Raw genomic sequence first — 24992 nt, 5'->3', positions numbered from 1 at the left:
CCCCGAAAATCCTCTTACTGAAGGTATATCTATAATCCATAACTCTTTGTCCATCCATCCGGATTGTATAATGTGTGGATATCTGTAAAGAAACCGTCTGAGCCTATCTTTATCCAAACCAGCACCTATAACTCGGCTGTGGTAGACAGCTTGAAAGACATTCTTCCACGTAGCCTACCACTGTCTACCCCAGCTGAGTTATACAGTGGGGAGAACAAGTATTTGATACACTGCCGATTTTGCAGGTTTTCCTACTTACAAAGCATGTAGAGGTCTGTAATTTTTATCATAGGTACACTTCAACTGTGAGAGACGGAATCTAAAACAAAAATCCAGAAAATCACATTGTATGATTTTTAAGTAATTCATTTGCATTTTATTGCATGACATAAGTATTTGATCACCTACCAACCAGTAAGAATTCCGGCTCTCACAGACCTGTTAGTTTTTCTTTAAGAAGCCCTCCTGTTCTCCACTCATTACCTGTATGAACTGCACCTGTTTGAACTCATTACCTGTATAAAAGACACCTGTCCACACACTCAATCAAACAGACTCCAACCTCTCCACAATGGCCAAGACCAGAGAGCTGTGTAAGGACATCAGGGATAAAATTGTAGACCTGCACAAGGCTGGGATGGGCTACAGGACAATAGGCAAGCAGCTTGGTGAGAAGGCAACAACTGTTGGCGCAATTATTAGAAAATGGAAGAAGTTCAAGATGACGGTCAGTCACCTTCGGTCTGGGGCTCCATGCAAGATCTCACCTCGTAGGGCATCAATGATCATGAGGAAGATGAGGGATCAGCCCAGAACTACACAGCAGGACCTGGTCAATGACCTGAAGAGAGCTGGGACCACAGTCTCGGTCACGCCCTGGCCTTAGTTATCTTTGTTTTCTTTATTATTTTGGTTAGGTCAGGGTGTGACATGGGGGATTTATGTGTTTTGTCTTATCTAGAGGTTTTGTATGTTTATGGGGTGTTTTCTAGTCTAGGTGTTTTGTATGTCTATGGTTGCCTAGATTGGTTCTCAATTAGAGGCAGCTGTTTATCATTGTCTCTGATTGGGAACCATATTTAGGCAGCCATATTCTTTAGGGATTTCGTGGGTTATTGTCTATGTGTAAGTTGCCTGTGTCTGCACTTTCGTATATAGCTTCACGTTCGTTTGTTGTTTTGTATAGTTTGTCAAGTGTTCTTCGTTTCGGTAAATAAATAGAAGAATGTATTACTATCACGCTGCGCCTTGGTCCTCCTCTCTTTCTCCCGAAGACGAACGTGACAGAATAACCCACCACAACCGGACCAAGCAGCGTGAAAGGAAGGAACAGCGCTTTGTGGAGCAATGGACTTGGGAGGAAATATTAGACGGCAAGGGACCATGGGAACAGCCGGGTGAATATCGCCGCCCCAAGGCAGAGCTGGAGGCAGCGAAAGCCGAGAGGCGGCATTATGAGGAGCTAGCTCGGCAGCGCGGCTGGAAGCCTGAGAAGCAGCCCCAAAAATGTCTTGGGGGGTGGCACACGGGGAGTGTGGCGAATTCAGGTAGGAGACCTGCGCCAACTTCCCGTGCTTACCGTGAGGAGCCGAAGATGGAACCAGAGCCAGTCAGGGTGGAATTGGAGGTGAGCAAGGGGAGTGAAACAGAGACTGTGAAGGAATTAATGGGGAAGTTGGAGGAGAGTGAAATGAGGGAGTTGCTGTGTTGGTGCATGAGACACGACATCCGCCCGACGGAGCGTGTCCGGGATTTGATGTTACCTGAGTCAGCTCTCCATACTCGTCCTGAGGTGCGTGCTAACCGTCTGGTAATGACAGTGCCAGTCCCACGCACCAGGCCTCCTGTGCGCCTTCCTAGTCCTGCACCTCCTGTGGCAGCCCCATGTACTAGCTCTCCTGTGGCAGCCCCACGCACCAGCTCTCCTGTGGCAGCCCCTCGCACCAGTCCACCGGTGCCAGCGCCACGAACCAGGCCTCCAGTTCCAGCACCCCGCACTCGCCTTGAGGTACGTGTCCCCAGCCCAGTACCATCAGTGCCAACATCACGCACCAGGCTTCCTGTGCGTCTCCAGAGCCCTGTACGCCCTGTTCCTCCTCCCCGCACTAGCCCTGAGGTGCGTGTTCCCAGCCCGGTACCACCAGTTCCGGCACCACGCACCAGGCTTCCTGTGCGCCTCCAGGGTCCAGTATGCCCTGTTCCTGCTCCCCGCACTAGCCTTGAGGTGCATGTCCCCAGCCCGGTACCACCAGTTCCGGCACCACGCAGCAGGCCTACTGTGTGTCTCCAGGGTCCAGTACTCCCTGTTACTGCTCCTCGCACTCGCCCTGAGGTGCGTGCCCCCAGCCCGGTACCACCAGTGCCGGCACCACGCACCAGGCTTATAGTGCGCCTCGGCAGTCCAGTATGCCCTGTTCCTTCTCCCCGCACTCGCCTTGAGGTGTGTGTCTCCAGCCCGGTACCACCAGTTCCAGCACCACGCACCAGGCCTACAGTGCGCCTCGGCAAGCCTGAGCTGCCCATCTGTCCAGAGCCGCCTGAGCTGCCCGTCTGTCTAGCGCCGCCTGAGCCGCCCGTCTGTCCAGCGCCGCCTGAGCCGCCAGTCTGTCCAGCGCCGCCTGAGCCGCCAGTCTGTCCAGCGCCGCCTGAGCCGCCAGTCTGTCCAGCGCTGCGCGTCTGTCCAGCGCCGCCTGAGCCGCCCGTCTGTCCAGCGCCGCCCGTCTGTCCTGAGCCGTCAGAGCCGCCCGCCGGTCAGGAGCCGCCAGAGCCGCCCGCCGGTCAGGAGCCGCCAGAGCCGCCCGCCGGTCAGGACCTGCCAGAGCCGCCCGCCGGTCAGGAGCCGCCAGAGCCGCCCGCCGGTCAGGAGCCGCCAGAGCCGCCCGCCGGTCAGGAGCCGCCAGAGCCGCCCGCCGGTCAGGAGCCGCCAGAGCTGCCTTTCAGTCCGGAGCTGCCACTCAGTCCGGAGCTGCCCCTCAGTCCGGAGCTGCCCCTCAGTCCGGAGCTGACACTCAGTCCGGAGCTGACACTCAGTCCAGAGGCGCCCCTCCGTCCAGTGGCGATGTCTCTACAATGGTCTTCAGTCCGGGACCGGCTGCGAGGGTCCCCGCTCCAGAGGCACCACCAAAGCGGGTAATGACTATGGTGAAGTGGGGTCCACGTCCCGCACCCGAGCCGCCGCCGTAAGAACGCCCACCCGGACCCTCCCCTTCAGTGTCAGGTTTTGCGGCCGGAGTCCGCACCTCTGGGGGGGGGGGGGGTACTGTCACGCCCTGGCCTTAGTTATCTTATTTTGGTTAGGTCAGGGTGTGACATGGGGGAATTATGTGTTTTGTCTTGTCTAGGGGTTTTGTATGTTTATGGGGTGTTTTCTAGTCTAGGTGTTTTGTATGTCTATGGTTGCCTAAATTGGTTCTCAATTAGAGGCAGCTGTTTATCATTGTCTCTGATTGGGAACCATATTTAGGCAGCCATAATCTTTAGGGATTTCGTGGGTTATTGTCTATGTGTAAATTGCCTGTGTCTGCACTTTTCGTATATAGCTTCACGTTCGTTTGTTGTTTTGTATAGTTTGTCAAGTGTTCTTCGTTTCGGTAAATAAATAGAAGAATGTATTACTATCACGCTGCGCCTTGGTCCTCCTCTCTTTCTCCCGAAGACAAACGTGACAGTCTCAAAGAAAACCATTAGTAACACACTACGCCGTCATGGATTAAAATCCTGCAGCACACGCAAGGTCCCCCTGCTCAAGCCAGCGCATGTCCAGGCCCGTCTGAAGTTTGCCAATGACCATCTGGATGATCCAGAGGAGGAATGGGAGAAGGTCATGTGGTCTGATGAGACAAAAATAGAGCTTTTTGGTCTAAACTCCACTCGCCGTGTTTGGAGGAAGAAGAAGGATGAGTACAACCCCTAGAACACCATCCCAACCGTGAAGCATGGAGGTGGAAACATCATTCTTTGGGGATGCTTTTCTGCAAAGGGGACAGGACGACTGCACCGTATTGAGGGGAGGATGGATGGGGCCATGTATCGCGAGATCTTGGCCAACAACCTCCTTCCATCAGTAAGAGCATTGAAGATGGGTCGTGGCTGGGTCTTCCAGCATGACAACGACCCGAAACACACAGCCAGGGCAACTAAGGAGTGGCTCCGTAAGAAGCATCTCAAGGTCCTGGAGTGGCCTAGCCAGTCTCCAGACCTGAACCCAATAGGAAATCTTTGGAGGGAGCTGAAAGTCCGTTTTGCCCAGCGACAGCCCCGAAACCTGAAGGATCTGGAGAAGGTCTGTATGGAGGAGTGGGCCAAAATCCCTGCTGCAGTGTGTGCAAACCTGGTCAAGAACTACAGGAAACGTATGATCTCTGTAATTGCAAACAAAGGTTTCTGTACCAAATATTAAGTTCTGCTTTTTCTGATGTATCAAATACTTATGTCATGCAATAAAATGCAAATTAATTACTTAAAAATCATACAATGTGATTTTCTGGATAAAAATTACAGACCTCTACATGCTTTGTAAGTAGGAAAACCTGCAAAATCGGCAGTGTATCAAATACTTGTTCTCCCCACTGTAGGTGAGGGTTTCTTTACAGATATCCACACATTATACAATCCGGATGGACGGACAAGGAGTTACGGATTAGAGATTTGCCTCCAGTAACAGTATTTTCAGAATCAAGTACCCCCCTAAAATATGTCACAAGTTTTTTTTCCAGGCTCAACATTGTAGCCTTCTAGGACTCCCATGTACAGATGCGGGGCATCCTATATAGCTTGTGACATTTGCATATCACTCACTGTTGAGTGTCTCAGTCATGTAAGCGTAACCATGTTCTCTGAGTTTTGCAAGCCCACCATAGGGCAGAAGGAGAAGTAGGTCATGGGCTGTTTTGATGCTCAATATTTTCTGTCACTGCTCCCAGAGGGGAAAGGGGAAAGAGTACTGCACTGAAGAGAAGCATATCACTGAATATTGATTGTCCTGCACAACAAAATGTCTACATAGAGCAGAAAGGCTATTCTTCTGAATACATAAGTGAAGAAAATGTGATTCAGGGATTTGATTGAACTTATGTTTAATATAAGTGTTGTGTTTTGTCTGGAACCAATGGCCAGGTATGGCCTGGGCTTAAGGTGAACCAGAATGGACTTAGCCTGGTGCATGTCGCAAGACATTGCTAAATATCCCGCTGACTAATGCATGGCATGACTATTTGCGGCACATTTGTTGTGATATTGCAGAGCTAATTTTTCCTTAAAAAATCTGCTATATTATTTGACCATGGTGAAAAGTGTATAGATAGACCAAAAAGGTGGATGGAAAGAAGAACCACCGAACTGCTGTAGCCTACTGCTGCTGTGAACGAGTACATACTGTATCACACAGTCCTAGCCTGTAGGCCAGGTGTGGAACAGCAAAGACACCCAGGTACATTACCCAGGCCATTACCATGCCAAACATTTACAGTTGCACTCCTCTCCTCTGGATAAAAAATACCTAAATTCACATACATGGGTACCATCTGCATCTAACTGTTTGTTATGTGTAACCAACCACAACAAAGAACCCACTCAGTGAGATAAAAAAAAGGAAGCCATGTCTGTGAAAGAACATAGTGGGGAGAGAGAGTAAGTGGAGTGAGAGAGAGAGAGAGAGAGAGAGAGAGAGAGAGAGAGAGAAAGAGAGAAGCAGAGAAGGAGAGAGAGAGGGAGAGAGAGAGAGAGAGAGGGGGGGGGGCAGTCTATGCAGGCCAGTGCTGAGTCGATAGCTCTTGACATGGCTGAAATCGGTCGGGTCTGCCCCGCTTACATAAAGGCTTGGAAACATGGGAGAGAGTGCAGCCCAGCCAGGGGGCGGGAGGGAGGTCTCACTGATGATACAGCGGGACAAGAGAGGACAGCAGGCTGTGAGAGCAGAGAAAGCAGATGTCACATGGGCCGAGAGCTGAGAGACGGATATCACATGACCCCATACAAACTTCTTATTTTTTTGATTGACTGACTGAAGCAAGAGAATATGATCCTTTAGTAAGAAGGGGGTGAGGGGAATAATTAAAAGGCATCTAGACTTATAGATTTTAGAACAGTTTTTGTCAGAAGTCTGGTGACATTGTAATAGGCTTGGCATATGCTTGATGTTTTGCACATAAGCACAACAGTCACACAGTTAGACAGGCATACTGTTAATCAGTAACACATTTGTTTAGTAATTTTCTGTGATTTCTTATCGCATATCTTGATGTATCAAGTTTTAACATGTAAGGTAAAACTTCTCATGAACGTGCCTTTATCCCATGTAGGCTCTATACTGCAACTTTCAAATGTACTTTCAATGTTAAAGGTGCAATTGCGAAAATCACTTCGCCATTTCTTGGTTGCTAAAATTCAAATAGTTTGCCCCATTTCAGTTTATGAGACAAAACAAGCAATGTATAGTGTAGAGTAATTTTACCATCTAAACCGCTGTGAAATATATTTTCAGTAACCAAAAATATTTTATTTTCAGCTGTTTGAAGCTGGTGTGCAAAACCGAAAGGAAAAGACACAAAAACAAAACATAATAATGGGAAGAACAGAAATAGAGCACATTAAATAGATCTACCCCTTCTTAGACTTGCTTTGAATGAGAATGACACATCTATAACTCACATTTCTATGTACATTTGGTCAGGTCGCCCAAAATTACGGATCTAGTTAGTGTCTATGCCATCACAAGTTGTTACACTGTTGTTACCAAAGCAGTAAATGAAGGAATCTTGAATATCTTTTAAGTTCTTCTGCCATCATATTCTTTAAACTCAGACTAAGTAGCTTTAACTCTCAAACCCTGAAAATCACACCACAGGGCCAGATCAGCTTTTTAATACAAAAAGCCTTTCCAAGCACAACCAATCTGATTTCTTTGTGCTGGATATGGGAATCATGGGTCAGTTGTGCTTCCCCACTTCCAACCCATCTTTCATTAAATACAGAAGAAACTTGAACTGTTGTGGAATGACCGAGGGAGCATATAACTTAACCCCAGAACAAAATATCCCATGGAGTGCTGTTCAGAGTGAATGCTTGCTTTTTTTAAATGACACCTGTACATACAATAGGATATACCTATATAATAAAGATATATTGCCATGCTATTCATCAGACAACAACAGGGGATGGGCTGGGCTCTCCTTAGGATGAACATTCCACAGGTTTGGAGCCCTTCTGTACACTGCATTTGTTTTTACATTGTTACCATGCTTGTACGTATCTCTCTCTCTCTCTCTCTCTCTCTCTCTGTGTGTATGTGTGTGTGTGTGTATGTGTGCGCGCGTGCATGTGTGTAATTGAATTGCAAGCAAGGCCATGATTCAACATAACATTTAACATACACTGAGTGTACAAAACATTAAGAATATCGGTCACATAGAGGATTTAGGTTTGGGTACATGAACAAGTACATGTGTAGCACAAATGTACAATAAATGGACACTAAACAATACTTGCTTCCATTCATCATCTGAGAATTCATAGTTCAAATCTTCTTCTCATTTTGTTTTAATGTTCAGAATAGGTGAGGGATGTACCAATGAGATAGAAACATATACACTGAGTATACAAAACATTAAGAACACCTGCTCTTTCCATGACATAGACTGGCAATGTGAATCCAGGTCAAAGCTCTGATCCCTTATTGAAGTCACTTGTTAAATCCACTTCAATCAGTGTAGATGAAGGGGAGGAGACAAGTTAAAGAAGGATTTTTAATAAGCCTTGAGACAATTGAGACATGGATTGTGTATGTGTGCCATTCAGAGGGTGAATGGGCAAGACAAAAGATTTAAGTGCCGGGGTATGAACGGGGTATGGTAGTAAGTGCCAGGTGCACCGGTTTGTGTCAAGAACTGCAACGCTGCTGGGTTTTTCACGCTTAACAGTTTCCAGTGTGTTTCAAGAATGGTCCACCACCCAAAGGACATCAAGCCAACTTGACAAAACTGTGGGAAGCATTGGAGTCAACATGGGCCAGCATCCCTGTACAAAGCTTTTGACACCTTGTAGAGTTCATGCCCTGACGAATTGAGGCTGTTCGGAGGGCAACTACATATTAGGAAGGTGTTCTTAATGTTTTGTGTATAGACAGTCTATTTGACATACTCTACTTTCTATTATCGAAGGAATAACACAAACGACTCGCCTCGCCATGAGCATGGGGTTACAGGGTTTGTTCACTACAAGCATGCCCCTCCCCTCCCCCCTCCACAGACACACACACACACACACACGCAAACACAGCTAGGTGTCTAAACGACATTTTCTACCATATTATAATTATATACTATGAAACATGTTCATTGCTACAATATTTATGCCTATAGTTCGTTTATGAGTCAAAACTTGTGGTTTGGACTATTAAAATGACTGTAGCACTGTTTTACCTATCATTGCTAAAACGATATACTGCATTTCTTTTTGAGCATTTAATCTAATATAATAGTTTTTTCTCTCAACGGAATTTCATCAGGCTTTGATGCATACAAACATCGGCGTTCCAATGTGACAGTCCCTCAGAAAGCCTTTATTTACTGTCATCATTTTTTTTAAACAATCAAAAACACTATCAGAATACCACACCATTCCTGTATGTAGGCTACATGGTATTTGCGGTATACCTTACGCCTACGGAATGAATAATTGACACTGTATAATTAATAGATTTTTGCTGAGAGCTTATGACAGTCGTTCATGCACGTTTTAATTATGCATTCTGACGAGATAAAGAAAAAGCAGCGTTCTTACCTTCGACAGCCCCTACCATTGGAAATATCCATACAAAATATAAGATATCCATAACAACTGAAATACTTGGCATTTTGGCTGTAAGAAGCCAAGGCATTCATAGAAAACAGGTCCACCAGCGGGCCATTGACAGCGAATTCATCTACAGAAGCGCAAAACCACACACAGCCAATGGTTAGAACGAACCGCGTTTGCAGGGAGAACACGCATAATCTAAACGTTTGGGCGAAACCAACGTGAATCATACAGGGGGCAATGTACACTACATGGCCAATAGTGTGTGGACACCCCTTCGAATTAGTGGATTCGGCAATTTCAGCCACACACGTTGCTGAAAGGTGTATAATATCGAGCACACAGCCATGCAATCTCCATAGACGAACATTGGCAGTAGAATGGCCCGTACTGAAGAGCTCAATGACTTTCAACGTGGCACCATCATAGGATGCCACCTTTCCAACAAGTCAGTTCGTCAAATTTCAGAGCTGCCCAGTCACTGTAAGTGCTGTTATTGTGAAGTGGAAACGTCTAGGAGCAACAACGGCTCAGCCACGTAGCGGTAAACCAGACAAGCTCACAGAACAGGACCGCCGAGTTCTGAAGCACGTAGCATGTAAAAATCGTCTGTCCTCGGTTGCAACACTCACAACCGATTTCCAAACTGCCTCTGGAAGCAAGGTCAGCACAATAACTGTTCGTTGGGAGCTTCATGAAATGTGTTTCCATGGCCGAGCAAGATCATCCTGCCCAATGCCAAGCGTTGTCTGGAGTGGTGAATAGATCTTCACACTTCACCATCTGGCAGTCCGACAGACGAATCTGGGTTTGGCGGATGCCAGGAGAATGCTACCTACACAAATGCATAGTGTCAACTGTAATGTTTGGTGGAGGAGGAACAATGGTCTTGGGCTGTTTTTCATTGTTCGTGCTAATGCCCTTAGCTCCAGTGAAGGCAAATCTTAATGCTTCAGCATACAATGACATTCTAGACCCACAGTTTGGGGAAGGCCCTTTCCTGTTTCAGCATGACAATGCCCCCATGCACAAAGCGAGGTCTATACAGAAATGGTTTGTCAAGATCGATGTGGAAGAACTTGACTGGCCTGCATAGAGCCCTGACCTCAACCCTATCCAACATCTTTGGGATGATTTGAAAAGTTGACTGCGAGCCAGACTTAATCACCAAACATCAGTGCCCGACCTCACTAATGCTCTTGCGGCTGAATGGAAGCAAGTCCCCGCAGCCACGTTCCAACATCTAGAGGAAAGCCTTCCCAGAAGAGTGGAGGCTGTTATAGCAGCAAAGGGGGATCAACTTCATTTTAATGCCCATGATTTTGGAATGTGATGCTCGACGAGCAGGGGTCCACATACTTTTGTAGTGTATCTGTAATTTGGAGATGGCTGCAATCTTCCTTTGCAAGATTCCTCTGATATGCGGTTTTAATAATTGTTGTAATTAAATAAACTCAATGTACACTATTATACGGTGGATTTCATATTTTTTTGTGTACATACTAGCAACAATACTACCACCACCACTATAAATAGCCTACCACCAGTTGTAGCTACAATTACATAGAGCATACATTCATAAAATATATGAATAAAGTTGATCAATTGTTTGTTTTGTTGATTGACTGAGCCTGTCTTTATAGGACATGTTTTGGAACACACACACACACACACACACACACACACACACACACACACACACACACACACACACACACACACACACACACACACACACACACACACACACACACACACACACACACACACATACACAAACACACACACATGTTAGGATCACACTGTTGAGTGGAGATAGATGCTGCATAGTGTTTCTTAACTAATGGTCATTACAGTTTTTTTACGATTGCTTACACACTAAAATTGAACTTTTCCCACAATTAGCAAAACCTTACACTCAAGGAGCAAAACACAAGGCTAGATTTGCACAACTGTAAGCACATTGTCAGCTTCACACTATTTGCAAAACATTACACACAGTGATTTGCAAAACACTAAACACACTTGTATACATAAGACACAGAAGTATATCATGATGTCACTTCCTTGCAATTCCAAAGCACTGACTGTCAAATTACCACACCCGTGAGCCAATCTGTTAAACACAGCCATCAGGTGCACAAACACATGATTGCTAAATTGTAGACACACCAATCAGGTTTAAGCACTATAAAAATGCAGCAGGTAGGTTCACCTGCCTTCAACCAAAATGGAAGGAGTCAGAAGAAGAGTGAGGGTGAGAGGAGGAGTACACAGAGGAGGAGGAGGTAGAGGAGGAGGAGGTAGAGGTAGAGGAAGAGGAGGTAGAGGAAGAGGCAGAGGCCGAGGCAGAGGCCGAGCCAGAGGTCGAGGAAGACCTGAAGCAGGAGGAGAACGTGCACAAAGAAGAAGAGGACCAAACTTATCAAATGACATTCGTGCAACACTAGTGGACCATGTTGTGAACCACGGATTGACGCTGAGGGAGGCTGGACAGAGTTCAGCCAAATCTTAGCAGATATACAGTGGCATCTGTCATAAGGACTTTTCGACAGAAACAGGTAAAAGATCTGTTTACAGTTACAGTAATCAGCCGCTTATTGTATGCACCATATCAGCACTTGTGATACCCCTTCCTGTGACATTGTACAGTAAGTTACATGTATTATTCTCTAAATAGGATTGAGGGTCGGGAACGACAAGGAGGAAGGGAGCCCATATTCACGCAAGAACAAGAGAGAGATAATAAACATGGTTTTGGCCAATAATGCTATCAGGCTCAGAACTACAAGCCAACATTATCGGTGACCATGCCATTTTCAATAATGTCCATCGGGTCTCTGTCAACACTGGCACGCATCCTGAAAAGACATCAGGTTCAAATGAAACAACTTTATCGAGTGCCTTTTGAGCGGAATTCAGAGGGTCAAACGGCTGCGGCATGAGTATGTGGAGGTTTGTATTGTTCACTTTAGCACTGTGATGTTGCATACTGCACACATGACTTTTTTACATTGACTGTATACTAGACCTATCCTGAACTACACAATCTTGTCTTTCACTGTATTTCAGGGAGTTTTGCAGATGGATGCTGAGGAAATCCTGCATGAATTCATATATATATTGATGAGGCAGGATTCAACCTCACAAAAGCAAGAAGGAGAGGCAGAAATATCATTGGCCACAGGGCTACAATCAATAATCCAGGGCAACGTGGGGGTAACATCACCCTTTGCGCTGCCATTTCACAGCATGGGGTTGTCCTCCGTCATGCCAAAATGGGCCCTTACAACACACCTCACATTCTCGCATTTTTGGACCGATTGCACCACATCGTCACAGCAGGTAATGAAATGCACCAGATGCAATACACGGTCATCTGGGACAATGTGTCATTCCACCGCTCTGCTTTGGTCCAGAACTGGTTTCAACACCATCCACAGTTGACAGTACTATACCTTCCACCATACTCTCCGTTTCTAAACCCTATCGAAGAGTTTCTCTACATGGCGGTGGAAGGTTTACGATCTCCAGCCCCAGGCTCAGGTACCCCTCATTCAGGCCATGGAGGACGCCTGTGACCAAGTCGACGCCGCAGCTGTGCAAGGATGGATTCGACATTCAAGACGGTTCTTCCCGCGTTGTCTTGCTAATGACGATGTTGCTTGTGATGTTGATGAAATTCTCTGGCCAGATCCAGCTAGGCGAAGAGATAATGTATAGTATGTTTACTGTAGTATTTTCGGTACAATATTTTCTGTTTTTTTTCAGATTATTTTTTGTTTGTTGTTATTTACTGTAATTGTAACCTGTACTGGATACAGTATTTTACGTTTGTCTGTTTGCTGAGCTAACAGTGTTATGCACACTACTGTAGTATTATGAAAACTGGGACATGTTTTGTTGTGATTCTCCATGTTGACATGTTGACTGATTTGGGTGTATGGAGAGAAATAAATGATATTTTCCTCAGTCTGCAGCATTGGTCTTGTGTAGTGTTTGTATAGTTGCACTTTCTCTGTGTACTTCATTTACAGTACTCTAATCACTGACAATTAGACTTGCTAAAAGTGTTTTAGGTTAGCAACAGCAGTGTAACTGGTTCAAAAAGATTGCAGTCATATGAAATGTGTGTTTCGTATGGTAACAAAATATTATTTTTATGGAGTCGTGTATAGTTTTGACAAGTGTTCCATTTTGTAAATGATCTGAACCGGGCACTGTTTTCAAAATTGTGCTTAAATAACTGAAAAAAACTAAAGCCAATGGCTCTTTGAAGCAGCTGCATGGACATTATTACACCTCTCTGCTCAAATATTATCACTTTTCAAATGACTCAGCAGTAAATGTCATTTTTATAAATGTATATATTTATACTTATAATCTGTAGGTGAATAAACAAAGAAAAGCATGTCAACTATTTTCACATGAAAAGGTCAGACATCTTTGGCGCTTCTCCTGAATGTACAGTATCCTTCAAGAACAAGGGTGCCACCCTGAGTAGGAAATAGAAACGACATGATATGAGTTGTGTTTTTTAGACATAATGGTTCCTGGAGAGGTTGAGAGTCAGGTTGACTGACTACAGGGGCTTTAAAATCATAGAGAGGGTAGACTATTGTCTGAGTCTGCTTAGTGTGATGGATCATCCAATTGGAATGCTAGGATTTGGTATGGTCAGTAAGAAACAAGTGGCTCATTGTCAAGTGCACACTTGGTCTTTGACCCTAACCTGAGAACATCAACAAAGCAACGCATCCTGGAATTAACCCCTATTTAGTCATGGATGAACACTTTCCATTTCTCTAATCAACAAGACTTAAAGTAATGTGACAGACATGGAGCGCAGGGCACCTGATATCAAGCCTTAAAACCCCCTAATGTAAGAACAGTACATTCATTTCCCAACAACACCTTAATTACGTAAGATGTGCCCATCAATACATTTATTATGATGAAATAATTATGATAAAATAAATAATGATAAGATTGTTGGATACAGTCCTAATTTAATAGCTTGAATAAATATGTATTTAAGATTATATTTTGTAGTAAAAAAAACACCAGCTATTTCTGTTTCCATATTGCATAAAGACAGATTAATACAACCAAAGAAAAAATTATTTAGAATGAAAACAATTAAACCACCCACTGGCCACTGCTTTAATAATTTGAACGTTGATCCTACCTGAATACTGTATACTATGGGCCTTGGTGTACTAGCATCATTTAGCGGCTAGGTGGATCTACCACATCACATCTGTTTGGATTCTGAATTATACATGTTTGATGCACAGGGACACATCAAACACATTGATGTGCTGATCAAAACCACATGCATGTCTATTGTCACTGTACACTCTCAGAGAGTACGCAGCAGGCTGGCACTGGATCTGTGTTCCTGTCCTGCCTGTGGACAGCTGAGATCCGCTCAATGTCAAGAGAAATAACAAAATAATGACAAAGCATCTCAGTCGCGCTTCTGTGTATTTCAAATTTACATCTAGAATATTTGCATACATTAATCATACAATGCATTTTGTGGAAAAATTGATATCTGGCATATTTTTCGGGTATTTCAATTCAATTATATAGCAGATGAATGTGAAACATGCTGCTGGGATTTCAGTTGGAAAACCAGAATGATTCACAGCAAAACACAGTAGAGCTTCGGTAGATAAAGATGTAAGGAAGATAAAACAGAGCGCCTGCCAACCAGCGAGGGCGGGAGGAAGTGAGGAGGGGGGCGGGGGGTGGCAAAGAGGGAGTGGGTCTAGGGTGAGGAAATAGAGCAGAAGATTATGGGACTGACATAAAGGGATCCAGCATAACTCAGTCTCAAGATGAGTGAGGGCTGGAAAACAGCAGATTAGAGGAGCCAGAGGTCGTTCCCATGGAAACCTTTGCACAGGGAGATCAGCCACCCTCTAGTCTGACAATGCGAGCTGAGCACAGATTGTAGGTCACACATGGCACCAACAATCCAGTCAGGTCTAATCTGTCTTGATTTATGGGTCATAAATTGAACTTGGAAGCTGGTTCCCTCTCTGGCTTCCTTCACCGATAACGCTCATTTCTTTATTAATTAATGTCGATCCTGCCACACAGCCAAATTTAGCAACACAACCTGACTAGATAGGGAAGTAAAGTCGGCCACAGATTTTTTAAAGAATGTTATAAAACTGATCCATGGTCAGCTCATACCCTCAAATACAAAGGGATAAAACACACATACAAACACACAAACACACACAGACAGATACTTTCACACATGGTAACACGGTGTACAAAGAGCTACACAACTAGCGTGGTCTTGGATAAAGGTCTTTTTATAGAATTCAATAGTCTTCGGACTTACATCATGCATTACGAAAAGACACACACCCACTCACTTCCCTGATTTTCCCCGAGGCAAATGCTGAAGACTCACACTATGATCAAACAACAGCCCTGACCTTTTCCTGCCTGTAATGACAAAACAAAAACATCAGGGATTGGATCATTATGTGGAAAAATTGGGCCTCCAGGCAAAAACCAGTGCTTGGGAAATAAGTATTTACTAGACAAAAAATTATTATAATTAATTAATTGCAAAGAACAAGGTTGAAATGGTCAAGGTAACTTTTCGGTGACACCTGACTAGTGCAGGGCAGAGTGAGATAAGTCAGAGTGAGGCGTGAGGTGAAGAGGTGACAAGGTACATGGTGGATGTCTGAAGATATCCGAAGAGGTCCTAATATGGATGCCGTACTTAATGCCATACTCAATATATATATTTTTTCAATATTTCACCACCACAAATCCTAACTGTTTTCTGAAATGAGAAGTACAGTAAGTAAACACTACACTGACTATTTCCAGTCCCACGCACCCAGTGAACTTGTCCTTGATAATGATGCGTACTGAAGTGCGTCTGGCCTTTCAGGCCTCTGCACTAAATTGAAAAAATTGACCTTGCTGATGGAGGTGACACGAGCCTGCTCTGGAAGACATTTCCGGAGCTAAATGGTCTCTACAAAGACTGCCTCGCAGCTGCAGGAAGAAGCAAATACAGTAGTTAAAAAGTACTTTAATATCTTGTGCCAGACATTGTTCTTCTGAGAATTCACCATCTTTTTATTTGAGATTTTCCATAAACGCTGTTTAGAAGACACTAGCAGAAATAGGCAGTCAGTCGTGCATGACTTGTGCCCAAAACCTATATTCTGTAATTTTTGCATAATCCAAAATCTTAATTTAAAAAGTCCATATTAATTAAGGAATGATATAGAACATATAAATGTCAAGATGATTGTAACTGACATCTCACTTTGACTCCTGTATGATGGCAATGTGAAGAGAAACTATTCACGCTGCATGGGGTTAATGTCTATCTGTCTGTCAGTCCTGTCTGTCAGTGACCTTCCACTTTCTCCTGCTTGGCTGCAGTGATGAGGTCACAGCAGAGATAGGAGGGGTCAGAAATGGACAGCAGCAAATAGCATCTTCCTCTTTTCACTCCTTCCGCAAGTGGCTTGGCTTGTGGAGCGAGGGTGGAGAGGTGTCTAGAAAATCTCTAATTTGCATTCTCTCTCTCTCTTTGCATTTTGGTACAGTCCATAATTACTCATGTAACAGTATAACTTTAGTACCGTCCCCTCGCCCCGACACGGGCGCGAACCAGGGACCCTCTGCACACATCAACAACTGACACCCACGAAGCGTCGTTACCCATCGCTCCACAAAAGCCGCGGCCCTTGCAGAGCAAGGGGAAACCCTACTTCAGGTCTCAGAGCAAGTGACGTAACCGATTGAAATGCTATTAGCGCGTACCCGCTAACTAGCTAGCCATTTCACATCCGTTACACTCACCCCCCTTTCAACCTCCTCCTTTTCCGCAGCAACCAGTGATCCGGGTCAACAGCATCAATGTAACAGTATAACTTTAAACCGTCCCCTCGCCCCGACACGGGCGCGAACCAGGGACCCTCTGCACACGTCAACAACAGTTGCCCACGAAGCGTCGTTACCCATCGCTCCACAAAAGCCACGGCCCTTGCAGAGCAAGGGGAAACCCTACTTCAGGTCTCAGAGCAAGTGACGTAACCGATTGAAATGCTATTAGCGCGTACCCGCTAACTAGCTAGCCATTTCACATCCGTTACACTCACATAAGCACATATCTAACACAAATTGTGAATATAAGACAGGCTCTGAGACTTAGGAATTCATACTACACTCACATGCAGTAATCCATTCTGAGGATTCAGAATGGGAAAAAAGGAGCTATCGAGAACCTAATAAGGTTCTTCGGCTGTCCCCATAGGAAAACCCTTTGAAGAACCCTTTTTGGTTCCAGCTAGAACCCTGTTGGTTCTACATGGAACCCAAAAGGGCTCTACCTGGAACCAAAAGTATTGTCTTATGGGGAATGCCGAAGAACCCTTTTGGAACCCTTTTTTCTAAGGGTTTGGTTTCACTTTGTGTTTTGTCTGTAGCTACTGTATGGCCGACTGCCTGTGATACAAATTAACTTCCAAACGAATAATAATAAAGTTATGTTAGGAAGTTGGAGGTCCTTTGTTCTGGTGAGCAGCACTTCCTTCCTTAACCTTACAAAAAAAACACAGACTGAAAAAGGATTGTCAACCGCAAACGGAATGTTCATGGACTATAGCTGGAGCGGGGCTTTGGAGACAGCAGGACTGTACCGGGCTTGCCGTCTCCTGGCTTCAGGAAATACACCACCATTTTGAGAGAACAGGTGGAGGTGCATTGTTCACAGTCACACCTGGAACCAGTCAGAGCACAGAAACAATTCATTTAAACTGACCAATGGGAGAGCATACACAGTTCACATGACTACTGTAGTTACTCTAACTTTAAATTATTTTGATAAGGCCTCCTCAATTTCTGCACTAAAAGCATACATCAGTTTAGATTTTGTAAGAGCTGTCATGGAATATCTAGAACCTACTCTGAGTAAACTAATAGAGGAAAATGTGTTTTGTTAGACACAATAATATTGTCCTAATAATATTGTTGCTGGCTTAACTCAGATCCAGGAGAAATCCAATCAATCCTTACTGGTGCTTAATGTTGCTATCATGGTTGTTATTACCAAATCCAGTTTTAATCTTTCATGATGTGATGAGTGTGCCGCAGCCTGGTTATAGCCACAGTATCTACTGCCCTCTTGTGGTTTGATTGGAACGCGTTATGACTCGAATGCGTCATGCCTGATACATTATGTAGGAAGCTACTGTATCTGTCTCTCTTACGTATTTGAGCTTCCTACCCATCTGCTTCATACCTGTACTTGTATAACTCATAAACTCTTCCTCATACATATGTACTTATATCTAGTGCTTTCATAAACCTTCTGCAGTCAGCATATGAAATGCCAAATGTCTTTTCTAAGACTGAGAACAGAAAGCTCCACTCCACCCTGTCGAACTCCTTCTCAACATCCAGTGAAGCCAGCAGGACAGGGGTCTTCTGTGTGTTTACTTGATCAATAATATAAAAAAGACAGTGAATGTTATCAGAAGAGTACGTGTCTCTAATAAATCCAGTTTGCTCCGCCTTTATTATTTTGGGAAGAAGGGTGTTTAGTTTTTTGGTGAGCAATTCGGTAATGATTTTGTAGTCAAAGTCGAACAAGTTTACTGGCCGGAAGGACGAGCAGGAGAGAGGGCCCTTGTCTTTTTGAGAAACACTCTAATGCAGGCTGTGTACATAGGGTTTGGCAAAGCTCCGTTTTCCAGGATTGGCATGTACATAGGTCTAAGCTGGGGCCAAAAGGCTTTGTAGAACTCTCTGGGAAATCTGCCTGGGCCTGGGTACTTGTTAGGTGGCATGGAGATAATTGCCTCTAGGACCTTCTCAGGAGTAAGTGGGAGTTGAGATGTTCTTGGTTGGTCTCTGCATCTGTATGTTTTCTCTCAGAAATATATCATTTGCATAAAAAAATCATGAAAAGTTAAATGTATCTTATTTGGATCATATGTGACCCCGTCATCTGTTGTTTTGATGGCCGTGATTGTACTACATTTTTGAAATTGGTATGTAAGCGATCTTTTAGGCCTATTTCTATACTCATGTGGTCCCGTGTGGCTCAGTTGGTAGAGCATGGCGCTTGCAACGCCAGGGTTGTGGGTTCATTCCCCATGGGGGGACCAGGATGAATATGTATGAACTTTCCAATTTGTAAGTCGCTCTGGATAAGAGCGTCTGCTAAATGACTTAAATGTAAATGTCATGGTATTCTATTTAGTAAAGAAAACAGGGGTTTTTATCTCTCGAGAATACTCCCAAGTTTAGTTTGGCTTTGGCTGTTTTAAGTTGACTCCAGGAGGCACTGTCTGGGGATTGTTTATGTACTTTTTCACAGCGTTCCAGGTCCTTCTCAAGATCTAACCTGTGTGCTTCCATTGCTTTTTTCTTAGAGGAAGCATATGCAATCAGATGACCTCTTAGTGTGGCTTTGGCAGAGCCCCACATTGTGGCTGGAGAAACAGGAGATGTTTTATTGTCTTGTGTGTAGTTGTCTATCCATGTAGTGACAAATGTATGGTACGCTTTGTTTGATAGCATGGAGATGTTGAATTTCCAGCTCTTTGACCTCGGGATGTTTTTACAGAGGTCAAAGCGGAGGCAGAGAAAGGCGTGATCTGAAAGTGCTATGGGTCTGATTGTACAAGTGGCAGAATTTATGAAAATCTTAGGGATAAAAATGTAATCTATACGAGAGTAGGTGTTATGGACATTGGAATAGTATGTATAGTCCATAGATAAGCCATTATTCTCTCTCCAGATATCTATCAGTCCCATCTCTATAATAAAAGAGTTCAACATCTTTGCCGATCTGGGGTTTGTGGTGGGGACTTGAGATGATTTGTCCAGTGTTGGGTTGAGGGTACAATTGAAATCTCCAACCAGCACATCAAAGGAAACACAATGCTCATTGAACAGGGTTATCATTTTCAACATGGAAGCAGGAGTATCTGTGTTAGGGGAATATATATATATTTAAGATAGTAATTGGTTGCCCATACAGTGACCCAGTTATCATAATCAGTTTGGAAAGATGCAACATTACCCTTGAATAAATATGTGTTGGAATTGAGTGCATATTACATATGTCATACAAATGTAATCCTTCTTCCATAGCAACATATACAGGCAGTGGTAATCTTGGCACCCAAAACCAAATCTCAGCTACAGTGGCTGTCACGTGAAGAGGTGAATTCTAATTTGTCTCTAGCTGGTGTAAATCCTCGTCCTCAATGCTGTAAATACATCACTTCAACCAGAGGCAAACCTAATGGCTTGGTGGAAGTAGAGCGAGACAGTGTGATAGATTAGTGTTACAGAGAGACAGTATTACATGTCAAACGTACATGGCCAATTTCTAATTAGACCACATCTACAATCATCAACAAGTATTTCTCCATAGATCTCTAATGGTCACACCAACAATGTGTCTGCTCTTAAATCCCAAGTGTAATTAAGATAATGGTATAGATGGTTGATTTGTGTAGTGAATCAATTTGCCCTCCCCCTGTTTGTCGTGAACTGATTTGATTGCTGAGCATGAGAGCTGAGCTTAAGGGTTCCCTCCTCTCCTAGACCTTCTCCAACATGGCTTTACAGCAGAATCTCTGCAGATTATGACATCACAGCCCCTAGTTGGCGGACAGGGAATAGAATCACCCGTTCAGGGATCACCGGCTGGGATTAAGTGTGGGTAGATAGCAATGGGTAGTACATTTGATTGCATTAGCACCTGGGATTGACAGTGTTCTGGTTTGTATTGCTATTGGCTTGTATTGCTAGATATTAGGGACTGTTGCGTTAATCAGACACTTCTTGTCCACTAATCATTTTATCCTCATCTGCCAAGGAATGCTTAGTTAGGTAAAGTCTTTGATTGAGGAAAATACTTTAAGAGGTGCAATATCTGTAAAATAACTGGAGACCAACTTGAATGTATTTTCCATCCACAGGTTGCAGGAGGAATAACACTAGGCAATTGTTTTCCCCGCAGCATCGCTAGTCTCTCGAATATCTTCCCCACACTGATGCTGTACAAGCTATGGGAGGAAGGGAAGGTGGCCTTCTTGGATGACTCTCTGGAGAAATATGCAGCAAACTTCACCATCAAAAACCTGCTGGGGAAGCGGCGGGATGATGTGGATGTCAAGGTTGGTTCAGAGATACCCAGCCTCACTCAAACCTCTGTCACCCTGATGGCCGGACAGCTCTCTTGTAAAGGCACTCTTCCTCTTCATGACTAGCTTACCCTGGCCATTACGTGATTAGAGAAGAGAGAGGCTATACTTAGAGGTTAATGAGCTCATGGCTTGTTAGCCTTTTCTCCTGACCAGATCCCTCTGTCTGTGCCGTATTGTACTGTGCTGTACTTTCACTGGATTAAACCTGAGGAAAGTTCCCTTGTACATTCCTTTGACTCCAGAACTCAGTTTTGTCATTCATTTGACCATAGCGTTTGACTCCCAAATTTGTGTTTCCATTTCAGGGTTACCGAGGCAGCTTCGGGCAACAAATCTACTGTGGGGTGGAGACACAGAGGTTGCTATAGATCTGTTATGGGATGATGTCCTAGTGGCAGACCCAAGCACCAAGTAGGGTACACCTAATTCCCCTTCCTGTCAACATCTTATCCAGTACATATTTGTAAAGCGTGGTGGGGATTTCATGTGACTGAGACATTACCAACGTTTCCTCCTGCTCCCTTACATGTCACTACAACAACGTGGCCTTTTCCTTATTGGCTAACGTCTTGGCCGAGAAATTCTCGTATTCGGACTATCAGCGCTGGGTGCCTGACAACATCCTGGAGCAGCTGAGGATGGAGGAGACAGGCTTTGCCATCACTGGCCAGATGTACTCCACAGCATGAGGGCTTACAGCCGGTCCCTCCTCTAACAAGACACCCTAAAGACCCTGCTGACCCCTCTGTTCCGCTGTCACAAGGGCTACTTCAACAACTACACTGGCACACCCTGGGAGGTCAATGAGCAGCAGGGCTATGAGGTGGTCCGTAAGGACGGAGAACAGGACGGCTATGCCGCCACCTTCTCCCTGGTTCTCCGGCTGAAGGTGGGCCTGGTGGTGCTGATGGCCGGAGTGAGGCCGCAAGCAGCAGACAGGGACCTGGTCATGCAGGCCTACAGTCACCTCATCCCTGCAATGGAAAGCACCTTCAGAGACGCACAGCGCAAACTCTCCCTGCCGCCCGACCCCCGACCCCCGACCCCACGCCCCACATGGGCCTCTTCAACTACCAGAACACAACCTTCTTTGAGCTCAAGGCGGCTTGGATGGGGTGCTGGTCATTCAGCAGTTTGGGTCCCAGGTGGACACCACAGTGCCAGCCAAGTACAGGACTATCAGGCTGGACTTCTTGCAGGAGAGGGTGTTCAGGGTGGTGTTCGATGGGGAGTACCACTGCAAGCTGAAGGTCAATAGCATGTCAGTGTCTCTGGAGAGCCAGGACAGGCAACTCTTTAACTTTTACAATTTCAACAAGAAGGGCGTGTCATCTGGATTTGACTCCCCTGGACTCAACACTTACAAAATGCTCCGGATAGCTCGCCGCCAATCTTCAACGGTTAAACACTGAACACTGAACTGTTTTTTATGGTGAGGAATAACATGGAATCCTGAATTTCGAGTGTATCATTTCAGAACAGGGTGTAAATTATAGCTTGACATTCGGGGGGGCTCTATATTTTTCACAGGACTTCCTATTTAAGCATGCGCTTGCGCTTAGATGAACAGAAAGAGACATCTGTTACAAAACACCAAAAAGTGTAATGACATTACACCAAAAAGTGCAATGACACACACTTGTAGTCTGAATTAATTTATCAGCGTCTTGCTGACAAATAAAACTTTTTTGTAAAAAGAAAAGTTGGGACACCTGAAAAGGGTCTGAAATACAGGACGCAAATACAGCTGTCTGTGTCTGTCCCGAGCTCAATGGCCAGTTTAAACAATGTTGCAAGCTTGCTAGCGGAAGCTCAAAACAGACAGAGAGAGAGACAGACAGGCAGAACAGAAAGAAGATGGTTTAAACCATGACAGAGTGGTGGGGGTGTTAGTTTCATTTGGAATAAGCTATTTCATATTTACCACTGTACCAACAAAATTGCATTTTAAACAAATACAGTATGAGCATGGTTAAATTATAGAGCCCCCCCAAAGTTGCAATTAGAGAAACCCCTGTCTCATTCGAGGAGGCTGAGCCATAAGTGTCACTACTATGTTTGTCCCTGTCATGTGTCTGAATGACTGAATCACTGTAAAAATGAGTCAGCCCTATTGAGTTGGTGGCTGACTAACAGAACTCATTCAAAACATTTCCTAATAAAATCAAAGTTTAATACACTATTTATTCATTTGTAAGAAATTCTGAAATAGTGTCCACTTGAGTCTCTGTCCTAAAACAATCCTCATAATGACGCTGAACAGGAAAATAAAGTTAATCTTTCTGACACTGACACTTTGTTATTTATAAACACAGCGTACAGTACATTATGTATTATTTAGAGACAAGAAAAATATCCGTGTTTATTAACCCAATAAAAAGTCATAACTGATACCTCTCTTGGTTTATCTTCCTGTTTTGTAACAGTAGGGACAAGTTCTTTATGGCACCATATATGCCAATAACATGCTATTTAGAGATAACATGCTCTAATTATTACCAACCATATCCTTTATAAGAGCCCAGATGGAGTGCAGTCCACAAACTGATTTTGTGATCAAGAGAGAAACCTAGACAGAGAAACAGAACATATCACAGAGAAAGAGAAAGATGAAGACTGCCATATCTATTGCCCTGCTCCTTGTGGCTTTTTGCCAAATGTCTAATGCTGTTCTTGCCCAGGTAAGTACCAATCCTACTTGGAGAGAACTGAGCTTTAATAAAAATGTAGTGCAAGGTCATTGTAGTAAATGAAAACTGAAACAAAAACTAATCATTAAAAAAATATGTTTTAAATGGACATAAAATAATTAAGAAACCTGTTTGAAAAACTACGTAAAATAGGCCTCCCGGTGGCGCAGTGGTCTAGGCTCTGTCGCAGCCGGCGGCGACTGGGAGGTCCGTGGGGCGACGCACAATTGGCCTAGCGTCGTCCGGGTTAGGGAGGGTTTGGCCGGTAGGGATATCCTTGTCTCATCGCGCTCCAGCGACTCCTGTGGCGGGCCGGGCGCAGTGCGCGCTAACCAAGGGGGCGGGTGCACGGTGTTTCCTCCGACACATTGGTGCGGCTGGCTTCCGGGTTGGAGGCGCGCTGTGTTAAGAAGCAGTGTGGCTTGGTTGGGTTGTGCTTCGGAGGACGCATGACTTTCGACCTTCGTCTCTCCCGAGCGCGTACGGGAGTTGTATCGATGAGACAAGATAGTAATTACTAGCGATTGGATACCACGAAAATTGGGGAGAAAAGGGGGTAATTTTTTAAATAAATAAATAAGAAAAACTACGTAAAAAAAACCCATAATCAATTAGATTCAGTTTTAGTATTTTTTTCATCTTAGTTTTGGGCAAAAATCTAATGGCGTTTTTAAGCTAAAAAAAGGCTTCTGAAGCTGGTGGGTAAATTCTGCCAGGAGATGGCGATGTTTCAAATAGGCCTAGCTTGTGCATAATGGCCGAGATCAGTAGAGCATGTTGGGGGGTGATGAAACAACAGAAGCCCATTCATTTTCAATGACAAATCGAAGCTCACTATAGCTTCAAGCCCCTACTGGATTGGCTGTTGATAAATAGTACTACCTAGCATGCTAGCTAGCTTGCTAGAACCCACAAGAGGGTGAAGCTAGCGTGGCTATCAGAATAGCCAATTACCGGGAAGAGAGAAGATGGCGATGCGTGCAGACGGTAATTTATCTTACTCCGAGTAACCTAAACTTTTATCCTTCTCAAACTTACTTAAATGTAACAAAACTCAGTTTATAGTTAACACAACAGAGAACAACACTCAGTAGACTTCTAATTTAATCTGAAACTTGGCAAAAGGGAAGAAAAATATGTGTGAAAAAGCACTCAGATAATATTCCTGAGCCTTCTTGGATGGGCACTTCTAATGTAACTCTATGGCAGCACCCAAGGGGCTTGAATTTTCAAGCTCTACCTTTAGACATGGCGGTGACGTAATGTCCCCACGAATGACAGAGCCCTGAGCCAA

The 24992-nt window shown here is 44.4% G+C and overlaps 1 protein-coding gene and 1 pseudogene across 2 annotated transcripts in view; one reads left to right on the top strand and one right to left on the bottom strand.

Moving 5' to 3' along the window:
* LOC139542686 (ephrin type-B receptor 2-like) overlaps positions 1–8960 on the bottom strand; it is a 59191-nt gene extending 50231 nt beyond the window's left edge. The window contains exon 1 of one of the 2 annotated variants that reach the window (XM_071348433.1): positions 8779–8960. In XM_071348433.1, coding sequence (XP_071204534.1) covers positions 8779–8875 — 97 coding nt within the window. In that variant the 5' untranslated portion in view covers positions 8876–8960. The remainder of the gene's footprint in view (positions 1–8778) is intronic. The other variant, XM_071348432.1, reaches the window with a different exon arrangement.
* A 9670-nt stretch (positions 8961–18630) lies between these two features.
* Positions 18631–22420, top strand: LOC139541852 (putative beta-lactamase-like 1; annotated as a pseudogene).
* The last annotated feature ends 2572 nt before the right edge of the window (positions 22421–24992 follow it).

Source organism: Salvelinus alpinus, chromosome 17 (assembly GCF_045679555.1).
Source record: "Salvelinus alpinus chromosome 17, SLU_Salpinus.1, whole genome shotgun sequence".
Taxonomy (NCBI): domain Eukaryota; kingdom Metazoa; phylum Chordata; class Actinopteri; order Salmoniformes; family Salmonidae; genus Salvelinus; species Salvelinus alpinus.
Note: the sequence above shows the minus strand (reverse complement) of the source record. Positions and strands in the feature narration are given on the sequence as shown.